The sequence below is a fragment of the Schistocerca gregaria genome, chromosome 5 (genome assembly GCF_023897955.1).
Source record: "Schistocerca gregaria isolate iqSchGreg1 chromosome 5, iqSchGreg1.2, whole genome shotgun sequence".
NCBI classification, from domain to species: Eukaryota; Metazoa; Arthropoda; class Insecta; order Orthoptera; family Acrididae; genus Schistocerca; species Schistocerca gregaria.
The window spans coordinates 253,523,776-253,547,517 of NC_064924.1; the positions used below are offsets into that span (position 1 = coordinate 253,523,776).

The 23,742-nt window shown below is 38.9% G+C and overlaps 1 protein-coding gene across 1 annotated transcript in view; it reads right to left on the minus strand.

The window, feature by feature from the left end:
* Positions 1-22,898, minus strand: part of LOC126273162 (pre-mRNA-splicing factor ATP-dependent RNA helicase DHX16) — a 105,318-nt gene extending 82,420 nt beyond the window's left edge. The window contains exons 1-5 of the mRNA XM_049976631.1: positions 22,499-22,898; positions 16,499-16,747; positions 16,230-16,410; positions 12,431-12,557; positions 5,766-5,987 (exon numbers count right to left, since the gene is read on the minus strand). Coding sequence (XP_049832588.1) covers positions 5,766-5,987; positions 12,431-12,557; positions 16,230-16,410; positions 16,499-16,742 — 774 coding nt within the window. The 5' untranslated portion in view covers positions 16,743-16,747; positions 22,499-22,898. The remainder of the gene's footprint in view (positions 1-5,765; positions 5,988-12,430; positions 12,558-16,229; positions 16,411-16,498; positions 16,748-22,498) is intronic.
* Positions 22,899-23,742: the final 844 nt, after the last annotated feature.

The window sequence follows — 23,742 nt, forward strand, 5'->3', positions numbered from 1 at the left end:
GATGAAATGGGAGATACCATACTGTGTGAAGAATCTGACAGAGCACTGAAAGACCTGAGTCGAAACAAGGCCCCCGGAGTAGACAACATCCCATTAGAACTACTGACGGCCTTGGGAGAGCCAGTCCTGACAAAACTATACCATCTGGTGAGCAAGATGTACGAGACAGGCGAAATACCCTCAGACTTCAAGAAGAATATAATAATTCCAATCCCAAACAAAGCAGGTGTTGACAGATGTGAAAATTACCGAACTATCAGTTTAATAAGACACAGCTGCAAAATACTAACGCGAATTATTTACAGACGAATGGAAAAACTGGTAGAAGTCGACCTTGGGGAAGATCAGTTTGGATTCCGTAGAAATGTTGGAATACGTGAGGCAATACTGACCTTACGACTTATCTTAGAAGAAAGATTAAGGAAAGGCAAACCTATGTTTCTTACATTTGTAGACTTAGAGAAAGCTTTTGATAATGGTGACTGGAATACTCTCTTTCAAATTCTAAAGGCGGCAGGGGTAAAATACAGGGAGCGAAAGGCTATTTACAATTTGTACAGAAACCAGATGGCAGTTATAAGAGTCGAGGGTCATGAAAGTGAAGCAGTGGTTGGGAAGGGAGTGAGACAGGGTTGTAGCCTCTCCCCGATGTTATTCAATCTGTATATTGAGCAAGCAGTAAAGGAAACAAAAGTAAAATTTGGAGTAGGTATTAAAATCCAGGGAAAAGAAATAAAAACTTTGAGGTTTGCCGATGACATTGTAATTCTGTCAGGGACAGCAAAGGACTTGGAAGAGCAGTTGAACGGAATGGACAGTGTCTTGAAAGGAGGATATAAGATGAACATCAACAAAAGTAAAACGAGGATAATGTAATGTAGTCGAATTAAATCGAGTGATGCTGAGGGAATTAGATTATGAAATGAGACACTTAAAGTAGTAAAGGAGTTTTGCTATTTGGGGATCAAAATAACTGATGATGGTCGAAGTAGAGAGGATATAAAATGGAGACTGGCAATGGCAAATAAAGCGTTCCTGAAGAAGAGAATTTTGTTAACATCGAGTATAGATTTAAGTGTCAGGAAGTCGTTTCTGAAAGTATTTGTATGGAGTGTAGCCATGTATGGGAGTGAAACATGGACAATAAATAGTTTGGATAAGAAGAGAATAGAAGCTTTCAAAATGTGGTGCTACAGAAGAATGTTGAAGATTAGGTGGGTAGATCACATAACTAATGAGGAGGAATTAAATAGGATTGGGGAGAAGAGAAGTTTGTGGCACAACTTGACTAGAAGAAGGGATCAGTTGGTAGGACATGTCCTGAGGAATCAAGGGATCACAAATTTAGCATTGGAGGGCAGCGTGGAGGGTAAAAATCGTAGAGGGAGACCAAGAGATGAATACACTAAGCAGATTCAGAAGGATGTAGGTTGCAGTAGGTACTGGGAGATGAAGGAGCTTGCACAGGATAGATTAGCATGGAGTGCTGCATCAAACCAGCCTCAGGACTGAAGACCACAACAACAACATACATGTGGTCACTAATATGTTAGCACTGGCACTGCTAAATAACTCATGTGTCTTCCAGAATTACAATTGTTATATAATATTGTCCATGAATGGTGACTGAGTCATAAAGTATTTTCCTCATAATCAGAAGGTGAAGTTTTCCTAGGTTCTTGTATTTTCCTTCAATAAAAACCTTAATAGCCTTACATCATCAAAGTCTTTATATGTGTACTTCTGAAAGCACTGCGGCACTGCAATTAACAGAAACTTGTGGATCATGCTGTCAGAAAGTTTCTCAGGCCCTAGAACAAGAACAAGGAACAATGCAAGACAGTAATGACAGAACAAAAATGGCTAACTATAAAAAGAGCTTTAGACATTTCAGCTAAGGAAACCCTAAGAATGGAGAGAAAATCAATAAGGCCCATATGGTTTGATGAAGAGTGTAAGAGTGTGACTGAAGAAAAGAACACTGCATACTAAAAGACATTACAGCAAATTGCACAAGAAGCTTGTTGGAGGATTATCATGAGAAAAGGAGGGTCAAAAAGATGACACATCGCCAAAAGAAAAGGGAATGGACTAAGTCTGAAATAGAATGTATGGAATTGTCCAAGAAGAAGAATGAAACAAGGAAGTTATTTGTAAAAGTGAACAATGCTAGAAGACAATTTGCTCCAACAACAAGCTTGATTAGAGAAGATGAAGGAAACATAATAAGTGACAGTAAACAGACTCAGGATAGATGGCGAAGATGCTTTAATGACCTGCTGAATCAAGAGATAGAGCAAACAGAGGATATCTCTAATGATTGTGAGCAAGGATTGGATGGCGAACAGCCACTGGATGGCCTGGGGTTGGAGGATGTTAAAAAAGCTTTAAGGAAATTGACGAATAACACGGCCCCTGGCATTGAAAGAATTCCTGTACAATTGCTAAAATGTGGATTATGAAACAATAGAGCAGTCCCTGTTTGAACTTATCACTCTAATGTGGGAAGAAGAAAGGATACTAGATGAATGGAATGAAGGGATATTATATCCCATACATAAAAAGGGCGACTGAATGGAGTGTAGAAATCACTGTGAAATCACCCTCCTGAACCTGGGTTACAAGGCGTTCTCTAATAAACTCCCACAGGTGGATAAAGAAATTGGTATGTACCAAAGTGGATATCGACGAGAAAGGTCAACAATAGACCAGATTTTCAACCTGCGCCAAATTTTGGAGAAAACTGTTGAATACAGAATTGGAAGACATCAACTCTTTATTGACTTTAAGGCTGCATATGACAGCATCAATAAAAACCAGTTGTTTCATGCCTTACAGGAGATGGGGATACATGGCAAGCTCCTGAGAATGGTTAAAATTATGATGTCTGACATAGAAAGCTGCATTCGAGTTCGAGGAAATTACTCAGACCCCCTGGAAATAACAAATGGGCTACATCAAGGAGATGCACTGGCATGTTTATTATTTACTGTAGCACTCATGAAGGTGATCAGGGAAGCAGGCCTACAGACCAGGGGCCCAATTGCCTACAAGTCAATGCAGATTTTAGCATATGCAGTTGACATACACATCACAGTGCAGACAGTACCAACACTGAAAGAAGCTTAAGTCAAGCAAGTAAGAAGATGGGTCTTATGATAATAGATACATACACTAATCCTTGTTCCATAGATCATGAATATGACATTTCATAATGATGTGAAATGTCTCGCTTTAACTTAAGTTTTCTTCACACAAAATAATTTTTTTTACAGGTACTACTTCATATCTAAGAATTCATCTACTGAGTAGAAGGAGTTGTCATTCAGAAATTCTTTTAATTTGATTTTAAATGTTGGTTGGCTATCTGTCAGACTTTTCATACTATTTGGCAAATGACCAAAGATTTTTGTGGCAGCATAATTCACCCTTTTCTGTGCCAAAGTGAAGATCATCCTTTCTTCTAGTGTTGTAGCTATGCACTTTGCTGTTATTTTTGAATTGGGGTGGGTTATTAATGACAAATTTCATAAGTGAATATATGTATTGTGAAGGTACTGTGAGTATCCCAAGTTCCTTAAATACACATCTGCAAGGTGATCTTGGGTGGGCTCCAGCTATTATTCTGATTACACACTTTTGTGCAATGAATACTTTCTCTCTTAATGGTGAATTGACCCAAAATATGATGTCATACGAAAGCAGTGAATGAAAATAAGCATAGTAGGCTAATTTACCAATATATGTTTTTCATCAAAATTTGCAATAACCATAATCGCCTAAGTAGCTGAACCTAACAATTTTAGCAGATCATCGATGTGTTTCTTCCAATTCAATTTCTCATCAATGCACACACCCAGAAATTTTGAGTATTCTGCCTTAGCAACAGACTTCTGTCTCTATTTAACAATGGTGATGTGCCATTTACTGTACAGAATTATATAAACTATGTTTTCTCAAAATTTAGTGAGAGTCCATTTGCAGAGAACCACTTAATAATTTTCTGAAAGACATTATTAGCAATTTCCTCAGCTGATTCTTGCTAGTTGGCTGTAATTACTATACTTGTATCATCAACAAAAAGAACTAGCTTTGCATCTTCAGGAATACAGGGTGGCAAGTTGTTAATATATATTAAGAACAATAAGGGACCCAAGACTGAACCCTGTGGGACACTATTCTCGATACCTGCCCAGTTAGAGGACTCTGCTGGTTTTTGCAGACTATTTGTACAGTTAATTTCAACCTTCTGCATTCTTCCAGTTAAGTATGAATTAAACCATTTGTGCACTGTCCCACTCATACTACAATACTTAAGCTTATCTAGAAGAATTTCATGATTCACACAATCAAAAGCCCACGAGAGATCACAAAATATCCCAATGGGTGACGTTTGGTTATTCAACACATTTAATATTTGATCAGTGAAAGCATATACAGCATTTTGTCCTGAAAATCCTTTCTGAAAACCAAACTGACATTTTGTTAGTACTTCACTTTTACAAATATGAATGCTACTTTTTCAAGAATTTTGGATAAAGCTGTCAGAAGTGAGATTGGGAGGTAGTTGTTAGCATCAGATCTATCCCTTTTTTTGTGCAATGGTTTAACAATAGCGTATTTCAGTCTATCTGGAAAAATGCCCTGTTTCAGTGAGCTACTACATATGTGTCTGAGAACTCTATTTTTGTTGGGAACAAGCTTTTAGTAATATGTTGGGCATGCCATCAGTTCCATGTGAGTTTTTACTTTTGAGTGAATTTACTATTTTCCTATTAAAAAAGGTGAACCAGAACTCCACCAATGAAATTTCGGAGGTAATTCAGGGATATTTTCTAAGTAGTTTGGTGTAAGGGATTTGCGGTCTCCAATGGCTCTTTACAGAGTAATAATGTAATTATGTTTGATTTGTTTTTGTTTTTGTGAAAGACTTTCACAACAGTAAAAAGGTGTGTAATACACAATCACCAAAATGTAGTAACACAAAAGCATCCAGTTATGCATGGGTTCCTATGCACAGACACAAAACTAAAACGATGCGGATTCCATCGCTGCGCAAACATCTGAGTATAGCATCACTGTGCTACTTTTCCACTGCAGTCAGTGAGTCCACACATGAGATGTGTATCAGCTGATTCTTCATCAATAAACCCATCCCCACAATGCTGCATATCACTGTTAGTGTACAACCAGCTCCACCAGAAAAACAAACACGAGATAGGACAAAATGCTACTGAATGCAAGCTTAAGGGCCAAGAGTAAAGTGTAAGTAAGGCTACTATTGTCATCAGCAAGTACCAGAAGTGAATGGAACAAGTTTGTTTCCAAATGAGACAAGGAGCACATACTGTCTATATTTGCACTGTTGTGGAGACATTTTTGTATGATGCCAACACAAGGACATAAGAAATCAAACTATATGTAATTACTCTGTAATGAGCCACCAGAGTACAGGCCTCTCATACTAAAATACATAGAAATATGCTGCATAATCTCTCAAATTTTGTCAGTTTAGCTCTGGTTCACACTGTATACATTCATGTCACAGAGTAGTATTGTGCATTGTTCCTAGACCATACATTTCTTTAGTTCTGAGGCCCTTAACATCATTTTTTACAAAGTTTATGTTTTCTCAGAAAACAAAGTCATTAAAAAGTTATCTAATGTGTGTTTTATTACACTAGTAAATATTCAGATCATGACAATACAGCTATACCACAAGCACACAAGAGCTATAAAAGTTCATTGATTAAAAAAAAAATTACCTGTCTGTCACCAGGCATTTGAAGTGCCTGAATAAATTCAATCTGATCATCTAAAACTAAATCATATTCTTTCAGTTCTTCTTTATATTTTCTTTCTTTAGCATCTCTAGCTCCAAATTTAAAAACTGCAGATGACATCTGCTCCTCCTCCCACTTTCGCTGCTCATAATGGGGGACTTTTTCTCTCTCATCGATTTCTTCATATTTCTCATGGGTTTTATCCTGAAACAAAAATTTCACTGCTATATAAATTTAACAGTTTCTTCATAATTATGGACTGCAGTAAATAAAATCTGCTATTATGTAATACATGTTTCAGAATCCTGTGCATAAATGCACTGTAATTGAAAAAAACAACAAAAAACTAATTAATTGATAACTTTTCAAATCTGTCAAGTCATTCCATTAAACAATAAAGCATAACATTTTGCAAAGCTATTTTGCCAAAGTAGCAGCAACCTGGAACACAAAACAATTGTATGAAAAAGTCAAGAGACTGGGAAACAAGGAGGAAGTGGAGGTGAAAGAAGAGAAAGAAATGGGACAATTGGAAAGTTCCACAAGTTTCATGCAATAATATAAAAGACACGAAGTTACTTTATGCAGTGACATGCACATACCTTCAAAAGACTGCACACTGCTATGCTGTCTGCTGTCAGCGCCTCAGACATATGCATGTGCGTGCACACGCATATGCCTGTGTGTGTGTGTGTGTGTGTGTGTGTGTGTGTAGCTCAGCCTCAGCTCTCTATGTGTACTATTACAGATATTTATGTATGTGATTGGTTCATGCTGAATGTTGGTTAAAGACTGTTTTCAAGTTGTTACTGCTTCTGTGGAATAAAGTTGTGTTCAGTCTACTGGTTGTGTTGTACTGATACCTAATTACAACATGACTCAAGAATCATTTGCCACGGCATTGCACCACCAATTATAGGCACTGAACAATCAGACTCAGGTACTTCATCATTGGCTTCTGTTTGGTCTACTCAGCATGCTCCTCTGTCTGTGTCACCTGCTGTGTTGCCCTCCGCAAGCTCCATGTTTTATCCACCTCCCTTTTCTACAGACAACGAATCCATTGAGGAATGGGACGCATACGGGAAATGTCTGCAACCACACTTTCAAGCTTTTGGGATTACTGACACTATTTTATGTTTTGCCTTGTTCCTTTCAAAGGTATCATCAAGAATGCATCAAATCCCATGTCAACTCATCCCTTTGCGGGATCCATCTTCTTTAACATTTGACCAAATGTGTGAATTTCTTTCAAAATACTACTGTACGCGCACCCATCTTATTGCATCTCGGGTTGAGTTTTACCATTGTAGGAAGCAACCACATCAATCCTATCTAGCACGGGCACCTGATCCATGGGTTAAGTCATCATTGTCATTCTGTATCCGATGCGCATAAAGAGCTGTACGCTGATCAGATTGTGTGAGAAGCTATCATTTATTTAGCTCTGGATGAATGAGGTGCGAGAGCATGCCCACCAGTGTGAAAATCCATACCTCTCTGAGGTTTCAGCTAATGCACAGTCGTTTGAGGAGTTGCAAGTCGCTGAAACCAGCACACGGATCGCAAAGGCTGTAGCTTGAAATCCCATTTTGCAGGTCATAAAATTAGTACAACATGCTTAGCCGGATTCAGAACCTTCAAGTGTGTATCACCCCCTCCATAATTATTACTTCTTTCACCATAGATTTTCTGTTGTGGATGGTGTTCTGCTTTCAGACGTAGATCACGCAACCCCTGGGGTACTGATCCCCTCAATACTTCGTTTGGGGGTATTCTGTTTATTACATGCAACTCATTGGGTATATCACGCACAAAAACATTGGCCTGTCAACATGTGTTTTGGCCTGGCTTGGATGGTGATGTTACCCAGCTGGTTGCCTCCTGTTCACAGCATGCAATCACATGTGTCATTATCTCCTTGCCCCTTTTCTAACTGCCATCGTCGCAGCTTTTATCCAAAATTCTTTCACTGTAGGGCTTGCCCATGATGTTAGTGTCTGGTAATAGGCCACAATATTCATCACAAAAGTTAGTGGCATTTTATGATTCCCATGGTACCCATCACATCCTTGCCCCGCCGTTCCATGCACAATCTAGTGGTGAGGCAGAACACCTAGTGCAAATGTTCAAATCCCAGATGAAAAGGCATGCTGCCTCAGTTTGATTGCTCTCCGTTTCACAGCGTTCGGCTAGAAGAGCCCAGCAGAGCTACTCCACGAGCACCAGTCGAGGACACTGCTACACCTCCTCCATCCTCCACCTGAACATCAACCCATGGAGCCGCCGCCGCATCCTTTCCAGCTGGGTGTAGCTGTCTGGGTCCGCTGTTTCAGACAGCACCCTAAACACATTCCAGCTGTCTTTTCCAAACGCCAGGGGTGGTGTCTCTGAGACATCAACATGGACGACAGCCTCTGCTCGAGGCAGAATGATAAGATTTGCCTTCTCATGGATGGCTGAGCACCACCTGCCATGCCATCGCCTCCAAGCACATCCACATCACATGCTGCTGTCAGTTCTCTATTATGCCTCAGTGGCCAAACCAGCAGCTCATCTATTGCTTCTCACACCACCATCAGGGATTCCATCAGCCATTCCTGAGCAACCACTGATACCTGTATCACGAGCATTGCAAGCAATATCACCAGAGCCAAGCCCAAAATCAACATGGGAACAGCACTGCCCGTGTTTTCATATGATTCATCCGACGCAGGAAGGTGGGTACAGAATGTGCACACGTCTGCAGCACTTCAGACTGTATACTCCCATTGCAGCACGCCACTTTAACCAGAGCCCAACAGATGAGGAGGACAATAAGGATGTCCCAAGAATCCACGATCTCCCCAAGAGAGGAGGAATGCAGTGACACATGCAGGTACTTTCAAAAGTCCATGCCTGCAGTAGTACTGTGTTGCCTGCAGAGGGTACCTAAGACGTGTGTGTGAGAGAGAGAGAGAGAGAGATATCAGACCCCTGTGTGTGTGTGTGTGTGTGTGTGTGTGTGTGTGTGTGTATGAGAGAGAAGTACTGTGTTGCCTGCAGAGGGTACCTAGGACGTGTGTGTGTGTGTGTGTGTGTGTGTGTGTGTGTGTGTGTGTGTGTGAGAGAGAGAGAGAGAGAGAGAGAGAGAGAGAGAGAGATATCAGACCCCTGTGTGTGTGTGTGTGTGTGTGTGTGTGTGTGTGAGAGAGAGAGAGAGAGAGAGAGAGAGAGATCAGACCCCATGCTATTTACGACTAGCTGAGCTATGGTCAGTGCCAGTTCTCTATGTGTATTGCTACAGCTCTTAGTGTATGTAATTGGTTCCTGATGAATGATGTTACTTAAAGACTGTGTTCAAGTAGTTCATGCTTCCGTGGAATAAAGTTGTGTTTAGTCTACAGGTTGCGTTGTACTTATACCTAATTACAACACATTACATACAGTAGAAACACATGCTACAGATTCCAATGATAAAGAATAAAAGAAAATGGGAGAATAAATGAGAATCAATGAGACACATATAAAAATGGATGTTACGTTTGTGTGTGTTTTAGAAGTTTTATATAATGATAGTTTACGAAGTTACAGAAACCATTGGTTTGATTCAGTAATCGTCTGGGTTATATAATAACACCTTAAAACACACATCATTACACAAAAAATAGTAAAAATACTTGTACCACTGTCACAAGCACGTTTATATGTGAACAGCCATAAATTTTGTTTCATTATATTATGCAAACACAAGCTACTGCGTTTAACATACTGTGCAAATCATCCCATCTTTGACATATTGACACCAGATGAAGACAAATGCAGCATATGAGAAGCTGTATTCAGAATGTAATCATGAGAGTACTATATCTGCCTGTCTCTGACTGGAATAAGTATTACTTTTTGAGCAGACTGCTATAAAGACGAAATATTGTTCAGATTAATTCAGAATGGAATGAAATATCACGCTGAAAATAATTCAATAGAAAGATCTGAAAAGGAAGTGTGGTATATGAATCAAGCCATAACTGACAGCATTAGTGAACTGCAAAGCTGGCTACGACGGTGGAAATACTTCCATAGGATGGGTGGAACATTAAAAATGGACATGGGAATAACATGTAGGAACCACACAGTAGAATGTATCTCTTTCATAAAGCACTATAAAGACATTTCACTTGATACTGTAAATGCCAGTGGCAAATAAGCAAGCAGCATCACCTGGCTGTGCAATAATTTTTTTAATCACAAAAATAACACTGGCCCAGTAAATGGCTGAATATCCAAAATCTTTCTGTAAAACTAATATCCTTCAAAGTTTGAGAATATGACAAAGTTATTGCCGAGTAACTTTTTTACAGTTTTGGAAAAGATCTGAAGTAACACTCAACAGTGTGATGGAAACAAGTAATCTTTTATCTGAGTTGGTATTATGGATAGTCATAAAATTCCAATTAAAATGCCAAAAACGCAATGTTATATAAATACTTTTTTGTTGCAGGAACAAGTCTGTTGTCCTGGTATTCACTGAATTCTCCACACCACAGTGCAGCAGCAAGCCATTAGAGAAGCCAAAACAACATGGTGCAACCCACTGATGTAGTGGAGTATTTTGAGGTAATTTGTTTTCGGTAGCAGCAAAAATGTTGTGTTACATTCAGGCAAATACAGACATCTAAAGAAGTCATCGCAAATGGTCTGACATGGCTACAACAGTTTGATTGCATTCAAAAACGAATTACCACAAAATACTTTATTTTACCAATGATATATGTTATTTTGCTTTGGTATCTCTAACAGTGTGCTATAATTATGTGGCATGAGGATTGCAATGTGCACTAGGGCTGCAGACATTTATCTGTGACCAACCTGGGTTTTGAATCCTACTCATTGTGCTTGAGATGAGGGATATCCTATCCAAAATCCTATGTGTGTCCCCCAAATTAGTGTTCCGCCACCCATACAACTTACAGAATATCTGTCTGTCCCTATTCCAATACTATTCCCAATCCTGCACCGCATGGGTCATTTTTTTGTGGTTGTCCCAAATGCAAGATCCGCCACATGCACCACCCATTACGGTAGTCCACCTACAGGCATTTCCTAGCCAATACAAAGAAGGGTCACCTGTGAAGGCACTCATGTTATATATCAGCTGTGCAGCAATTTCTGTGCAGCATTCCAAGTGCATATGACTAGTAACCAACTGTCTACTCACTTGAATGGCCACTGCCAAACTGTGACAGACCACAAACTCAACCATCCAGTAACCGAACATGCAACACAAAAGACTTTCACTGCTGCTTTGCTGCATGGGGCATCTGGATACTCCCTTCCAGCACAAGTTTCTCTGAACTACGCAATGGGAATTCTCTCTCCTGCACTTTCAGCTTTCTCACAATTCCTTGGCCTAAACCTCTGCTAACCTATTCCCAATGCCTTCTCTGTTCTGTCCATATCACTCCTCCTCCATTCGGATTGCGTACTGTCTTCAAACACCACTCCCTCCCCCTAACCTCATTTTCCAAAAAGGCATATTCCGTCTCTCTCTCTCTCTCTCTCTCTCTCTCTCTCTCTCTCTCTCTCTCTCTCTCACACACACACACACACACACACACACACACACACACACACTCCCCACCCCACCACCCCAATTTTCCAACTCCTCTCTCTTCTCTATCCACTCCCTTTCTGCCTCTTTCTCTTTTCCTCCATCATCCTCCTACTACATCTCTTTTTCCTCCACCCACTGTACTCATTTTGTCTTCTTGTGCGGCCAAAGAGCCATCTGTCCAAAGATATACCTCTTTCTCTCTATCCCCTACCCTCCCCACCTTCAGCAGCTCAGCCAACTACTTTCAGTAATGAAATAACAATAATCAGTCTTTCCGTGGCCACCATAGCGTATGTTGGGTGTCTGTGTGGCTGTATGTGTGCGAAAGTGCATACTTTTGCTAGAAAAAGTGCTGGTGCTCGAAAGCTAGTGTGAAGTGGGCTCCATATGTTCATCTGCTATAGGTGAGTGGTTGCCTTTCCCTTATTGTATATATTGATCCATTCAGGAATTTCCCTACTGTTAAAGAATTAATTATACAACTTTATTTTTTCAATGTGATAATTAAAAAATTATGATTATCCTTTGTAGATCATCTCACTACAAAACTCAATTTCAATTGTTTTTCATTGTTAACAGAGGTATGAAGGAAATAAGGAGTCAGCCTATACCTGCAAATATGTCTAAGTGATGAACAGATGTTCTCAAATTTAGCTTCACAAGAGCTCTTCAGACCTGGCACTCAATTTCTGACAAACTGTGTTAGTGAATTTCAAATAAATGTCTATAAATCAGATAAAACTGGCCTCTCAATATCCATCCAAGTTGGAACTGCCATTCACTGCTAGAAAATCAGTCCTCTATGGCTTGTTGGGTGAATGAATATATTGCAACAAAGTAAGCCTGGTACTTTAGGATGAACCTGCCATCATAGTACATAATACAAAATGATCTCTACACCTGACTTATTTCACATGCCTAAAGGCTTTCTGTCCTGATGAAAATACAATAAGTGAGTTAATGTGCCATCTTCATGTGTATAAATACTGATTTATGATAAATCACAACTCTGCAATTAACAAATTTCTAGATAACAAGCTTGTATCTTATTTACCTTTCGAGCGTCCTCAGGCATGTGATATCGTTGAACTTTTTCCAGTTCTCTGGCTCTCTCATGTTCTTTAGCAAGCTGAAGCAATTTTTTCTTATGATCTCTCTCCTTTCTTTCTCTTTCGGTAAGCCTGAGTGAATACACAAAAAACAAAGATTAACATCTGCAATGTATATGTTAAGTCCAAAAACGAAATGTTCAAATTCTTTCCTTATCAATTAGCTTTCTAGTATAACTACTTATGACACACAATGGAAAGTATGCAAAATACTACAGTTCAAATATAACATAAACACACTGTGCAACAGAAAAGTTTATTACATAATACAAGACCAAATGGAAAAAAAGATAACTTTAGAGTTTAATGAGAGGGAAAATTTTTGGCAATTCTTTTGTAAAGAGTTTAATGAGAGGGAAAATTTTTGTCAATTCTTTTGTAAGTAAAGATGCCCGACAGTAGGAAAAATTTCAAGGTGAATAGAAAATATCGGTGTTGATAACATGGCGCATTTTGGTATGAGCTTGTCCAAAAATGTCATTGGATGAATGCTGCTATAGCAACTAAGAAAAATCAGGAATTAAGAAAATTCTCACTAGAATTTTTACTCGCAAAAACAAAACAAAAAATTCACACCCTCAATCACTGTATGTGTGGGTGAGTAAGCAGGCATGTCATACTTCCTGATACACCTCTCGGGTATTCAACAGCATTTACTAATAATATGGTGGTGGTGGTTTAGTGGTAGTGGTGATGGTAGTAGTAGTTGTTGTTTTCTTCTTCTTCAGTCCAACAGCTGGTTTGTTGCAGCTCTCCACTTTAGTCCATCCTGTGCAAGCCTCTTCACCTATGAATATCTTCTGCTGCCTTCATTCATTTGAACCTGCTTATTCTATTCATCTCTTGATCTCCCTATACAATTTTTACCCCAAACACTTCCCCCCAGTATCAAACTTCATCTACTACTTTTATTGTCTCATTTCCAAATCTAATTCCTCAGAATTGCCAGATTTAATTATACTACATTCCACTACCCTTGATTTACTTTTGTGATGCTCATCTTATAACCCCCATTCAACTACCCTTCAATTAATTTGCTGTGTCTGACACAATTACAATATCATCAACAAAGCTTAAAATTTTCATCCTTTCCCCCTGAACTTTAATTCCTTCTCCAAATTTTCCTTTGGTTTCCTTTACCGATAGCTCAATGTACAGACTGTATAACATCAGGCCTAGGTTATGACATTGTCTCACTCCCTTCTCAACTACTGCTTCCCTTTCATGTCCTTCAACCCTTATAACTGCAGTCTGGCTTCTGTATGAGTTGTATATGACCTCTTGCTCCCTATATTTTACCCCAACTGCTTTCAGAATTCCAGAATGTATTATAGGTGTGGAGGTAATTTTTTAAGTTGATTAAAAGATGTGCTCTCTGGCCGCTAGATAACGGTAACATCTGTGACAATGATAAAAAATGTCAAGGCCAGAAAAGATTATTAATGAGCAATCCAGCATGCACTAATTAATTAATATCTGCTCATCTGTGTTGAGATCTGAAAGAGACAAGATGTATATGAATGCTTGTGTAAAAGATGTACGCACACTTTGTGAATGTATTATGCAAAGTTTGCGTGTGAAAATATATTTAGGACAGTTTTTAAAAATTGTTTGAATATTTATTTATTAGTCCATGAAAGTACATCATAATAAATGTTTGGAAGATCCTGAGGATCAGTAATAATGAAAGGAAACACCAACATGTTACTGCAGAGCTGAAGAGGCATAAAAAATCTTTCGAAGATGGGACATAAGAACATTTTCAGTTTTTATGTCTATGTACTCTTAATGAAATCTTATTGTTCAATGTCTTCTTCATTAGCTACAGTGACCGTTTGGAAATCCAAAATCCCTCATTTATCTGATAATATATCCAAGAATAGCCTTAAAAAATCATTTAACCGTTTAAATAATATTTCCCTTATCATTTACAGATCCTTTTCCCACAACAATACAAATGGCGACCATGACAGACTGGATGCATAATTTTAGCCACTTGTGGAAGGAACTGGCCATAATAATTCATCTTTCCAAAAAAGCTGCAACTCCTGCAAGTTTTGGGGGCAGAATCCATGACAGAAATATTGTGGTCAGTGGGCTCAATACCTTGTTTGTTGAGTAAATGGCCAAGATATTCCACTTGCCCATGAAAAAACTGGCATTTGTGTAAGCAGCATTTGAGCCCTGCATCACACAACACAGTAAACAGGGTACGAAGGTTGCAATGATGGTCCTGACGGTTAGTGCCTGTGATAATTAAGTTGCTGAGACAGTTAGTACAAGCGGGGATCAACATGGTTAACTGTTCGAGGTATCAATGGAAAATTGCTAAAGCAGAAGAGATCCCAAAGCACAAGAGCTCATATTTATATAAGCCAAAGAAAATATTCACTCCAACAAGATTTATAAGGAAGTCCTCTGTGCGTGGTTTGAGGTAGGTTTCTATCTGTGCCTAGGCTTTGTTTGTTAGTTTAAAATCTCCACACAGCCAGAGAGAGCCACTGGGTTTCTTGACCGCCACCAAGGTTATGGCCCACATGCCGGTTTCAACAGGTTCAATTAGCCCGGCTTTGTGGTGGTGATTGAGTTCTCACTTAACTGCCACCCATAAGGAAGCAGAAATAGGACACATCCGGCAGAAATGGGGCACTGTGTCTGGGGCATAAGGAGATATGAACCTGAAAATCTGTTGTGCACATCCAGTCTGGTTCAAATAAGAGGCGTTTAGGCAGTACAGATGTCGTCAAGTTCCGGGAAAGGAACCGTGCCTGAGATGACCTGAACCTCATTTTTCTACACTGTGCCCAGTGATTCAGACAGTCTGCATGTGGGTATGATGTAAAGCAGCCAGATAAAACTGGAGATCCCTCTGCTTACACCAAGTGGTGTGACAAGCTATTCAAAGGCCACTGACACATCCAAAAGCAAAGAATCATGATGCCACTATCGGGAAAAAGGCTTACGAGAATTCCACCCCCTAAGGCCACAGCTGGACTGCTGCTACTTGGGGTCAAGCTATGAGGAGTTGATTTACTGTCTGCATCGTCTTAAAAGAAAGGACAATTTTCAAAATATCGTCCAAGGAAGGGTTGTTTAGACTGAGGCCTGCAGGGCATAGCGCCAGATCTGGAGTCAACTGGACCACTACGTCTCATCTCAAAGGAGTACGTGTTGTAAACTCTGAAAATGTAAGAAATTTGAGAAAAGCAAAATTTTCTGATGGAGCAATTCAGTATGTTGTTCAAACTGCTGCTGCAATTATTGTTGCTGGAGCAGCTGTTGCTGTTCCACGAGTTGCAAAGTAGAAGCAACAGCTCATGCTAGCTTTAACAGATGACCAGTTGTAATGAATCGAAGTGTTCTACTGCTTCACAGTGAATGCTTGTGCAGCTTCTGCAATATCTAGTAAACACATGCCTTGGCCACACCATCAGCATATGATAAGACACCTATCGGGCCATATGCCAAGGTAATTGTTAAGCAACAGGAATGATGCCAACTTGGATACTACTAGTGCCAATGTATGATCCTTGACGATATGCCGGTCCCAAACAAAGGTTGAATAACAATAATAAACAGGTAGTACACACCATAAAGATTTCTTCTGTCAATTAGCAAATACAGTAATTTGTTGGTATATTACTTACATGTTAAATTTAATGTAATTACATTCCCATATGTTTAAATGTAAGGGCAAACTACTGTTAAAGATATAGCAAAAGCAAAAAGAAAGATAAAACACACTCTTCTTCCTGGAAAAGGTATTCATCATCAATTATGTCTGCTTCCAGCTCTGCTACTTTGTCTTCTTTTCGTTTTTCTAAGTATTTTCGTCTTGACTCCACTCGCAGCTTGGGAATCAGTCTCTCTTTGTCTTCTGCTTCCATTTTTAAACGTTTCACAGCCTCCTCATAAGCCCGCTTTTCTGTTTTTGGAGACAAAATTTAAAATTTTTTAATTATTAAAACATGCAAGACAAAACAGATATATTTAAAATAATTTCTTCCACTTACCAGCTGCAGTGTTATGTACTACATTGCGCGTTTTCTCTTGGTCTCTCTTCTTAAGACGTTCTGCAAATTCGTCTCTTTCACGTATATCTTTTAGCCGTTGTTTCTCAATGTCATCACTTTCTGAGTCTGAGTTGGAACTATATTTCTTTTTCTTGTGTTTGCGATGACTATGCCTATCTCGATCATAGTCTGAAGAATGCTTCTCTTTTCTCTTCTCATCTTTTCTGTCTTTATGTTTTCCCATGGTAGCTACAGACAACACAATATGTACAAGTAAATAAAAAAAAAAAAAATCTATACGTGTATTATATTTTTAAATGAAACTACTGTAGGCCACAACTTAATTTGTAACAGAATACATTGGAGATGATTAACAGAAAGTTTCAATGAGCCCTCTTACTGTTGTTATGAATGAAATGAAAGAAGTGAGGGTACTGGTACTATAAAAGAAGTCTGCATAAAGAAATAAGGAAGTGTAACCAAAAATTAAAGCCTATGCAAGGAGCAGGCAATTAAGATGGGGATTGTGGCGGAAGAGAGGCAATAATATCTTACTACTTGTAGAAACATTCAGGTTTTCGCTAGTTTCTTTACTTTGTCTTATTGCTATTCCTGGTTTTTCCAAACTGTACTTCATCAAAATCAAAGATGTACAGACATGTGTTTGCAAAATATATGGTCACTACAACTTGTTATTTCACTATACCCCCACAGCTATTTATCTTAACCACACTACTCATTAAATCCTCATGAGCAAGTTCGAGTGTTGATGCTCTCACTATGCCCTGCAACTTTCTTCAATCACAAACATTATCTACGACGCTTCAGTACTTACTTCCAAATGTTCATTAATCAAGTCTCGATTTTCAAATAAATAATCAAAGTTTGAGCAACTATCAACATTTTCATCATCCAGATAATTTCCTACACAGGGTGATTCCTTACATGTACAGAGAATTTTGTGTTTTGCTGTCTCAGAGATGAGTGTACTTTGACTGAAATTCCAAATTCACTGGTGGTTCCTCTCTCCAGTCACTGCACAGTAGTGTTAGAACTTCAGCAGACCTAATGAAATTACTAAGTAGCAGTGGTAAAGACTGGACTATGAGCTGGCACCACAATAATGAGGTGTTTATGCTGCAAATCAAACATTTTAGCCACAAAAGTTTTACACCTACAACAATATTCCACAAGCCACATTACAGTTTTTGTTGGATGGTACTTCGTTTACCACAGTCATTTCCCTCCTTTCGTATTCCAGTCATAAATGATGCACAGGACGAGTGACTATTGGTAACAATCCATATTAGCTTGAACCTAATGTTACCTGTAGGCTCATCTTGTGAGATATATACACGAGGACGCCGAATGTTGTCTGACTCCTGTACAAACATGTACTCTTGGAATTTTAACAATAATGCACAATGTTAGGTACAATGCCTCTCTTTCAGTCACAGCAACTGGTTCTGGATGTACATTTCTGTGATACGCTCATCCTTACTAAATTAACTTGTGACTGTTCTTCTTCGAATATTCTCTGTTTACTCTATCAGTCCTACCTGAAAAGGGTGCAAGACTGAAAAGCAACACCCAAGAATTGGCCGAATGAGGCTTTTGTAAGTTATCTTTATCATGAATGGACTGCACTTTTTGCAATGACTGTTGGCTGCCTGGTTATGCATCTGTGTTTCAAATGTTACATAAAAGATGTGCAGTGCCAAATATTACGATTAACATTTTGTGCATATCCACTGGATCTAATAAATGGGCCAGTATGGTATGGTGCCACATGCAGGCTGAATGCATAAAATAACAACTGCCCTGGAAGTGTGTGAACTACATGTCAGAAGCTCCTGTTCCTGGCATGCTGAGTAGAATTATTAATACAGCATCACTGTCATCAGTATTTTGTTTACTGGATTGTCACTTTGTTTCCTTTAGGCAGTATGCTTAGTATATGCACAAACAACTTATCTAATAATTGCCTGATTCCACTACACTTACTCTCAATGGTTAAACAATCAAATGCTTGGTCAATACTGCTTCACAATGACAGAAAGAACTGACAGTCAAGGGTCAAAATGTGATATCACAAAGAAAATTTGATCAATATGAGCCAATTCCGACTGTTGTAGCTTTTCTGAGAGCTCTTAACAACCCTCCCAGAAAAGGCTATCCAAACACCATGCCTTGGAATACTCATTTTTACTGAATATGAGGGCAAAGTCAATTTCACACTGCTATCCACACTAGGTTTCTGTTCTCACACATGTTCTAAGGAAACCTTAAATTATCTCTCAACAGGTGTGACAACCCAGTCAACTCTCAGTGTCAATACAATCATATTTTATGACGAAGCAGGCAGCGCCTAATGTGTGCTTCTACCACTGCAAATGCTCAGGAAGGGTGACAGTGGAGTGCAACCTTAACTATAGAACACTAAGATGCCTATATCATGATGTACGTATGAGGCTGAGGATGAAATGAGCATGACGACCCACATATGGAAACAGAGAGAGAGAGAGAGAGAGAGAGAGAGAGAGAGAGAGAGAGAGAGAGAGAGAGAGAGAGAGAGTCCTGAGTGGGGAGTGGGAAAATCCACAGTCCAGCCAGGAATGAAACTTGGGGCCCCATTATTAAGAGTCAGCAGTGCTAACCACAAAACCAAAACCTGCTGACTTTACTCGGCCTAACTGATTGAGTACAGAAACAATGTTATATTGGATTCAAACATAATTACTCAAGACAGAGAACAAATACATAGACTTACACATGCACAAGTCAATGGGGAAAAATCAACATACACCACAGATGCTGGTCACAGGACTTCTTGATCTGATATGAACAGCGGAAAATCAAAAATCCTCCTGTCTGCTATGTACAGTGTGTGTCAGCACCGAACCTCCTCTTTTATATTCATGTTGTGTTACTTTAGGTGATTTGCTTATGTGGTGACACGATTACTCCTCCTCACAGTATGAAAGCATGCCTGCACCACAGAACAAACAGTGTCACCTAAAGCTGTCTTACCAGTTACCTTTTCTTTCAGTTTGAAAAACCTCCACAATGCTTCACATATGGGAAAAAGACTGTCTAGACTGTGCACTTATCACTGTGCTCCCCACACTCAAACTAGTGCAGCAGCAGAGAACAGTGTAAAGGTGGACTCATAAAACATTTATTCATTGCTCAGCAGTCCTGGGCTACTGCACCACTACACATACATTTCTGCATGCTGCCAGTTTAATAAGATTTGCCAACAACAGATACAACATGAATGTTTTATGCACTAATCACTACAATAATTGAATTGACAAATATTCTGTTAGTCAGCTTCATGGTGGTAGTCTCCTTCATAGAGTTAACTATTTTCTTGAATGTCTTTTCTATTTCTAAGAACTAACATTTGTCCTTTTTTAGCACACAAAGTGTTTCTACAAACTTGAGATGATGTTAATTACGTGTATAGAATGGATTTGTACTTTATCACTTGACAAGCTTTCAGAAAAATGTTGAAATTACTTGAAGTTTTAAGAGTGGGCATTAAACAGGTTTTACAATGTATATTTCAGTGAACTGCATCATTAGTCATTGAATGAATAATGGTATGTAGACACTGTGAAGCTAAACATATAAGTCATCACATAATTTCAATTATTGTCTAGTCATGTATATCAAGCCAGAAGTGCTTGTTTTCCTTGATCCAATGGATTCTGTAACTGCATGTCACTGAAGCCATAATAACCAATACTATCATTTTTAAATAAATACAACTTTATTAACAATGATATCTCATTGGTAAGTCAGGACAAGACTGACTGTGGCTGGAGTACATTAGTTTACAATAACAACATAACAATAAAATTAACTCTATAATAATATCAAATGTACAAACCAGTGTTGATGCTAGTTTTGTAGCACTGAGTTGCAAGCTGGGCAACCATTTTTCTATAACTAAAAAAGAAATTATCCATAGAGTATAATGGATGTTCTTTACAGTCACTCAACATTTTAGCTTTAAACAGAGCTCCAAACATAGGGGCTCCACACCTGCCACTGGAAAACTGTCTTTTGTCTTAGTCAGTCAACATCTTGTCCTGTTTAGACTATCCTTACTCTGCGTGTTGTGATAGTGAATTTGATGTCTGATGGTGTATGTAGAGCCGTATCTCTTAGTTAAGCAAATGGGTACCGGTTTACAGTGGACCATGTTTTTGCTATGAGTAATGATCTCCATTCCTTTCTACTGTAACAACAACACATTCACACTTTCCTCAGAAGGTACAGGATGCTGGAAAGCTTTCTGCAAACATTAAGTATAGTGTATTATTTCCAGATTAATTTACTGTTGATGAACGAGCCTGGAAGATTAACAGCTCCACCATTACCCAGTGCTCCAGTATCATTATACCACATTGTCTTCAGCATTCTATTTTCATTTATTTTTGCATCTTATTTCCACTGGCCTCACTGAGCAGAACATCTGGTGGTAGCACAGCCTACAAATTACTCTCCTCACCCGTGAACAATATTGTGTTCTCTGCAAACTGTAGAATATATTTATTTGAACTCAGTTCCTGGATTCTTGTGGCACATCGTCTTGCAAATTTTCTTCGCATTAGAGTGCTCCTTGTATGGCTATGACTTGAGATGTGTTAGGCTACATAAGTTTGAGAGTTGCCAGGACAGGTTTCCCAGTTCTGTGGGATTTTAATTTAATTAGAAGGTCCTCATGTATGATTCAGTCAAAGGGAGCTTACTAAAATCAAATACCAGTGCAGCAGATTCTCTTTCTCCAAATAAGCTTTTTTTTCATGATTGTAATAGAGTCACGTGCCACGGCTATAATGGACCTTTGCCTCAGAAAACTTGGTAGGGGGACTTGAGAGGAGGGACATGCAGTTCAACATGGTCCCAGATCCACAAAGCAGCTTGGCATTTTCCATGTTAAAAATATTGTCCAAGGTGAAAGAATTGGTAAGCAACAGCTCACTCACCTGAGATCGTATTCCAGACCTTTGTATCTGTAGCCTGGCATTTAAGCACTAGGCCACCAAGCTACTCAAAGGGACTAAACTGAAAAATTCGATACCTCTTCACCAACTCACAATCACCTTTGAACCAATCTTATACCACAAGCTACACTACAGGTCAATACGTTAGCACATATAATATTCATTATTCATATTTGTTGACAACACCAATTCAAAAACAAACTGCTGCCATCAAACCTAACCTATACCTCAAACTAAGCTACTGATCTGCTTGCCACATTAAAAAAATTTGGTATAGACAAAAAAGAAATACTGTCGGTGTTATGTTATCTTTCTGTCTGCACTTGTGTGATGCCACACACCACACATCACTACGATATGGAACAATAAGAGATCTGAAGTCGGAAGGTTTTATATATTGTTAAGATTGACAAACATTGTGTATGCTGCACAGCTGAAGATAACCGGAGGGCATTCAAAATATATATAATGTTTTAATACTGTTTTAATCTCGTACCTTTATTAATACAAAAGCATTTTAGATTTTAGTTTTGAAAGTGTCAAGATAACTTCTATGAGTAGCAATGTACAGTAAACATGATGTCCATCCTTGTACATTGCAGATAGCGACACATACACAAACCGCCTTTCCTCACTAAGTACACATATTACAACAGTTCAAAATGAAGTGCTCACACTTTATTTATTTTTAACGTAGGGTCACTATTTTTTAATTTCTTTTAGATCCGCTAATTGTAACATTTTCCTTTTTTGTGGCATTAGCCCAAAGTAACTTTGTTCGTTTCTTTAGAGAAAGACAATATTACGCTTAGCCATATAAAAATCTGAAATCGCGCTCAAACTTAAAATATTGTACACAAGCATTAAAAAAATCAGTGTCAACATAACAAATAACGATACAGCCCTTCATAACAGTAATATTAAAGAAAACAAAAAATACTAGATGCTTTGAAATATTTAAAAAAAATCATTACTTAATACATACCTACTACAACAGGCGTTCAAATATTAATTACCGTGCTTGTAAACAATTACTATAAACATTACTTAACACACATCTTTGGTAACCTTTAACAGGTGAACAAAGTTATAACAGTACAATCAACAGTTGAAGTCGCTGACTAGACTAATGCACAACGATATCGCTGCGCAAATCTCTACGTATATAAAGTAGCCTAGTTTACACGACGACATTGGGTTGCGCGACTCGTTGCGTCGAATGAGTTCCACGCAAATGGTTTCATATTTGACTGTAGACACGGCGAAACCGGTGTATACTGCATTTCGTCGTTTTGTGGGTCCCTGGGTCGTGTCTGAAACGAAAGCTTTGGCAGCTGCACGTCGCACGAGATGTGATGACCTTACAGTTTGTTGCTTGGAATCGTTGCATAACAAAAAAATAAGAAACGTGTTTCGATTCGTGACTGGATGAAGAAAAGACGACTGTTCAGTTGCTCAGCATCCTTGCTGAAATAATTTATAACAGAAGATCCCAGAAGTTCTTTTAAGTATCTTACAATGTCACGAGAACTGTACGCGTTTCTTCTAAATAGAGTTAATTATGCGATAAGGAATAGAGGTACTGTAATCCATGACGCACTGTCACTAGAACTGAAATTATAAATCGTATTACGAGCATTACAGTCGAGAACACTTGGCAGGCTATAAGATACGGTTTTAGTTGGTGATGACGCTATTTCGTTAACACCAATATAATAACTATTAACATTAGCAACAATAATTATTCGAAGGAGGCCGCATAAAGAAGAAAATGGTTTGCAAACTACACTCTTGAAGACAGATGTGTGCAGTGGCAATATTTCAAAATTCTAACATATATTAATGGGGAGCACATTTTAAATAGATGAATACTGAATAAAGAATGCAGCTTCTTGGATTTGTATAGCCTTCCCTCCTGTCAACAATATTCCTTAACAAAGAGTTGGCCAACTCGAACAATGGGATTTTAGTCTCGTAGCCGAGGGCATTGCCACAGCTAGAATTACACTTGCTTGTATTTTTCTTAATTCAGTTGTATATGTGCTCCTAACTCAATAAAGGCTTGGGAACCAGCGACTGGGTTTATCAAGAGTAAATCGAGCAAACGTATAGTTGTGGTGACCACGGCGGACAGAGCCATCACACCGACGTCATCTCAGATTCCGGCGCAATCTGTTCCACCGCGCGACCGTGGCGCGGGGCGCGGACGTCGGAGGGAGTACGCCGCGG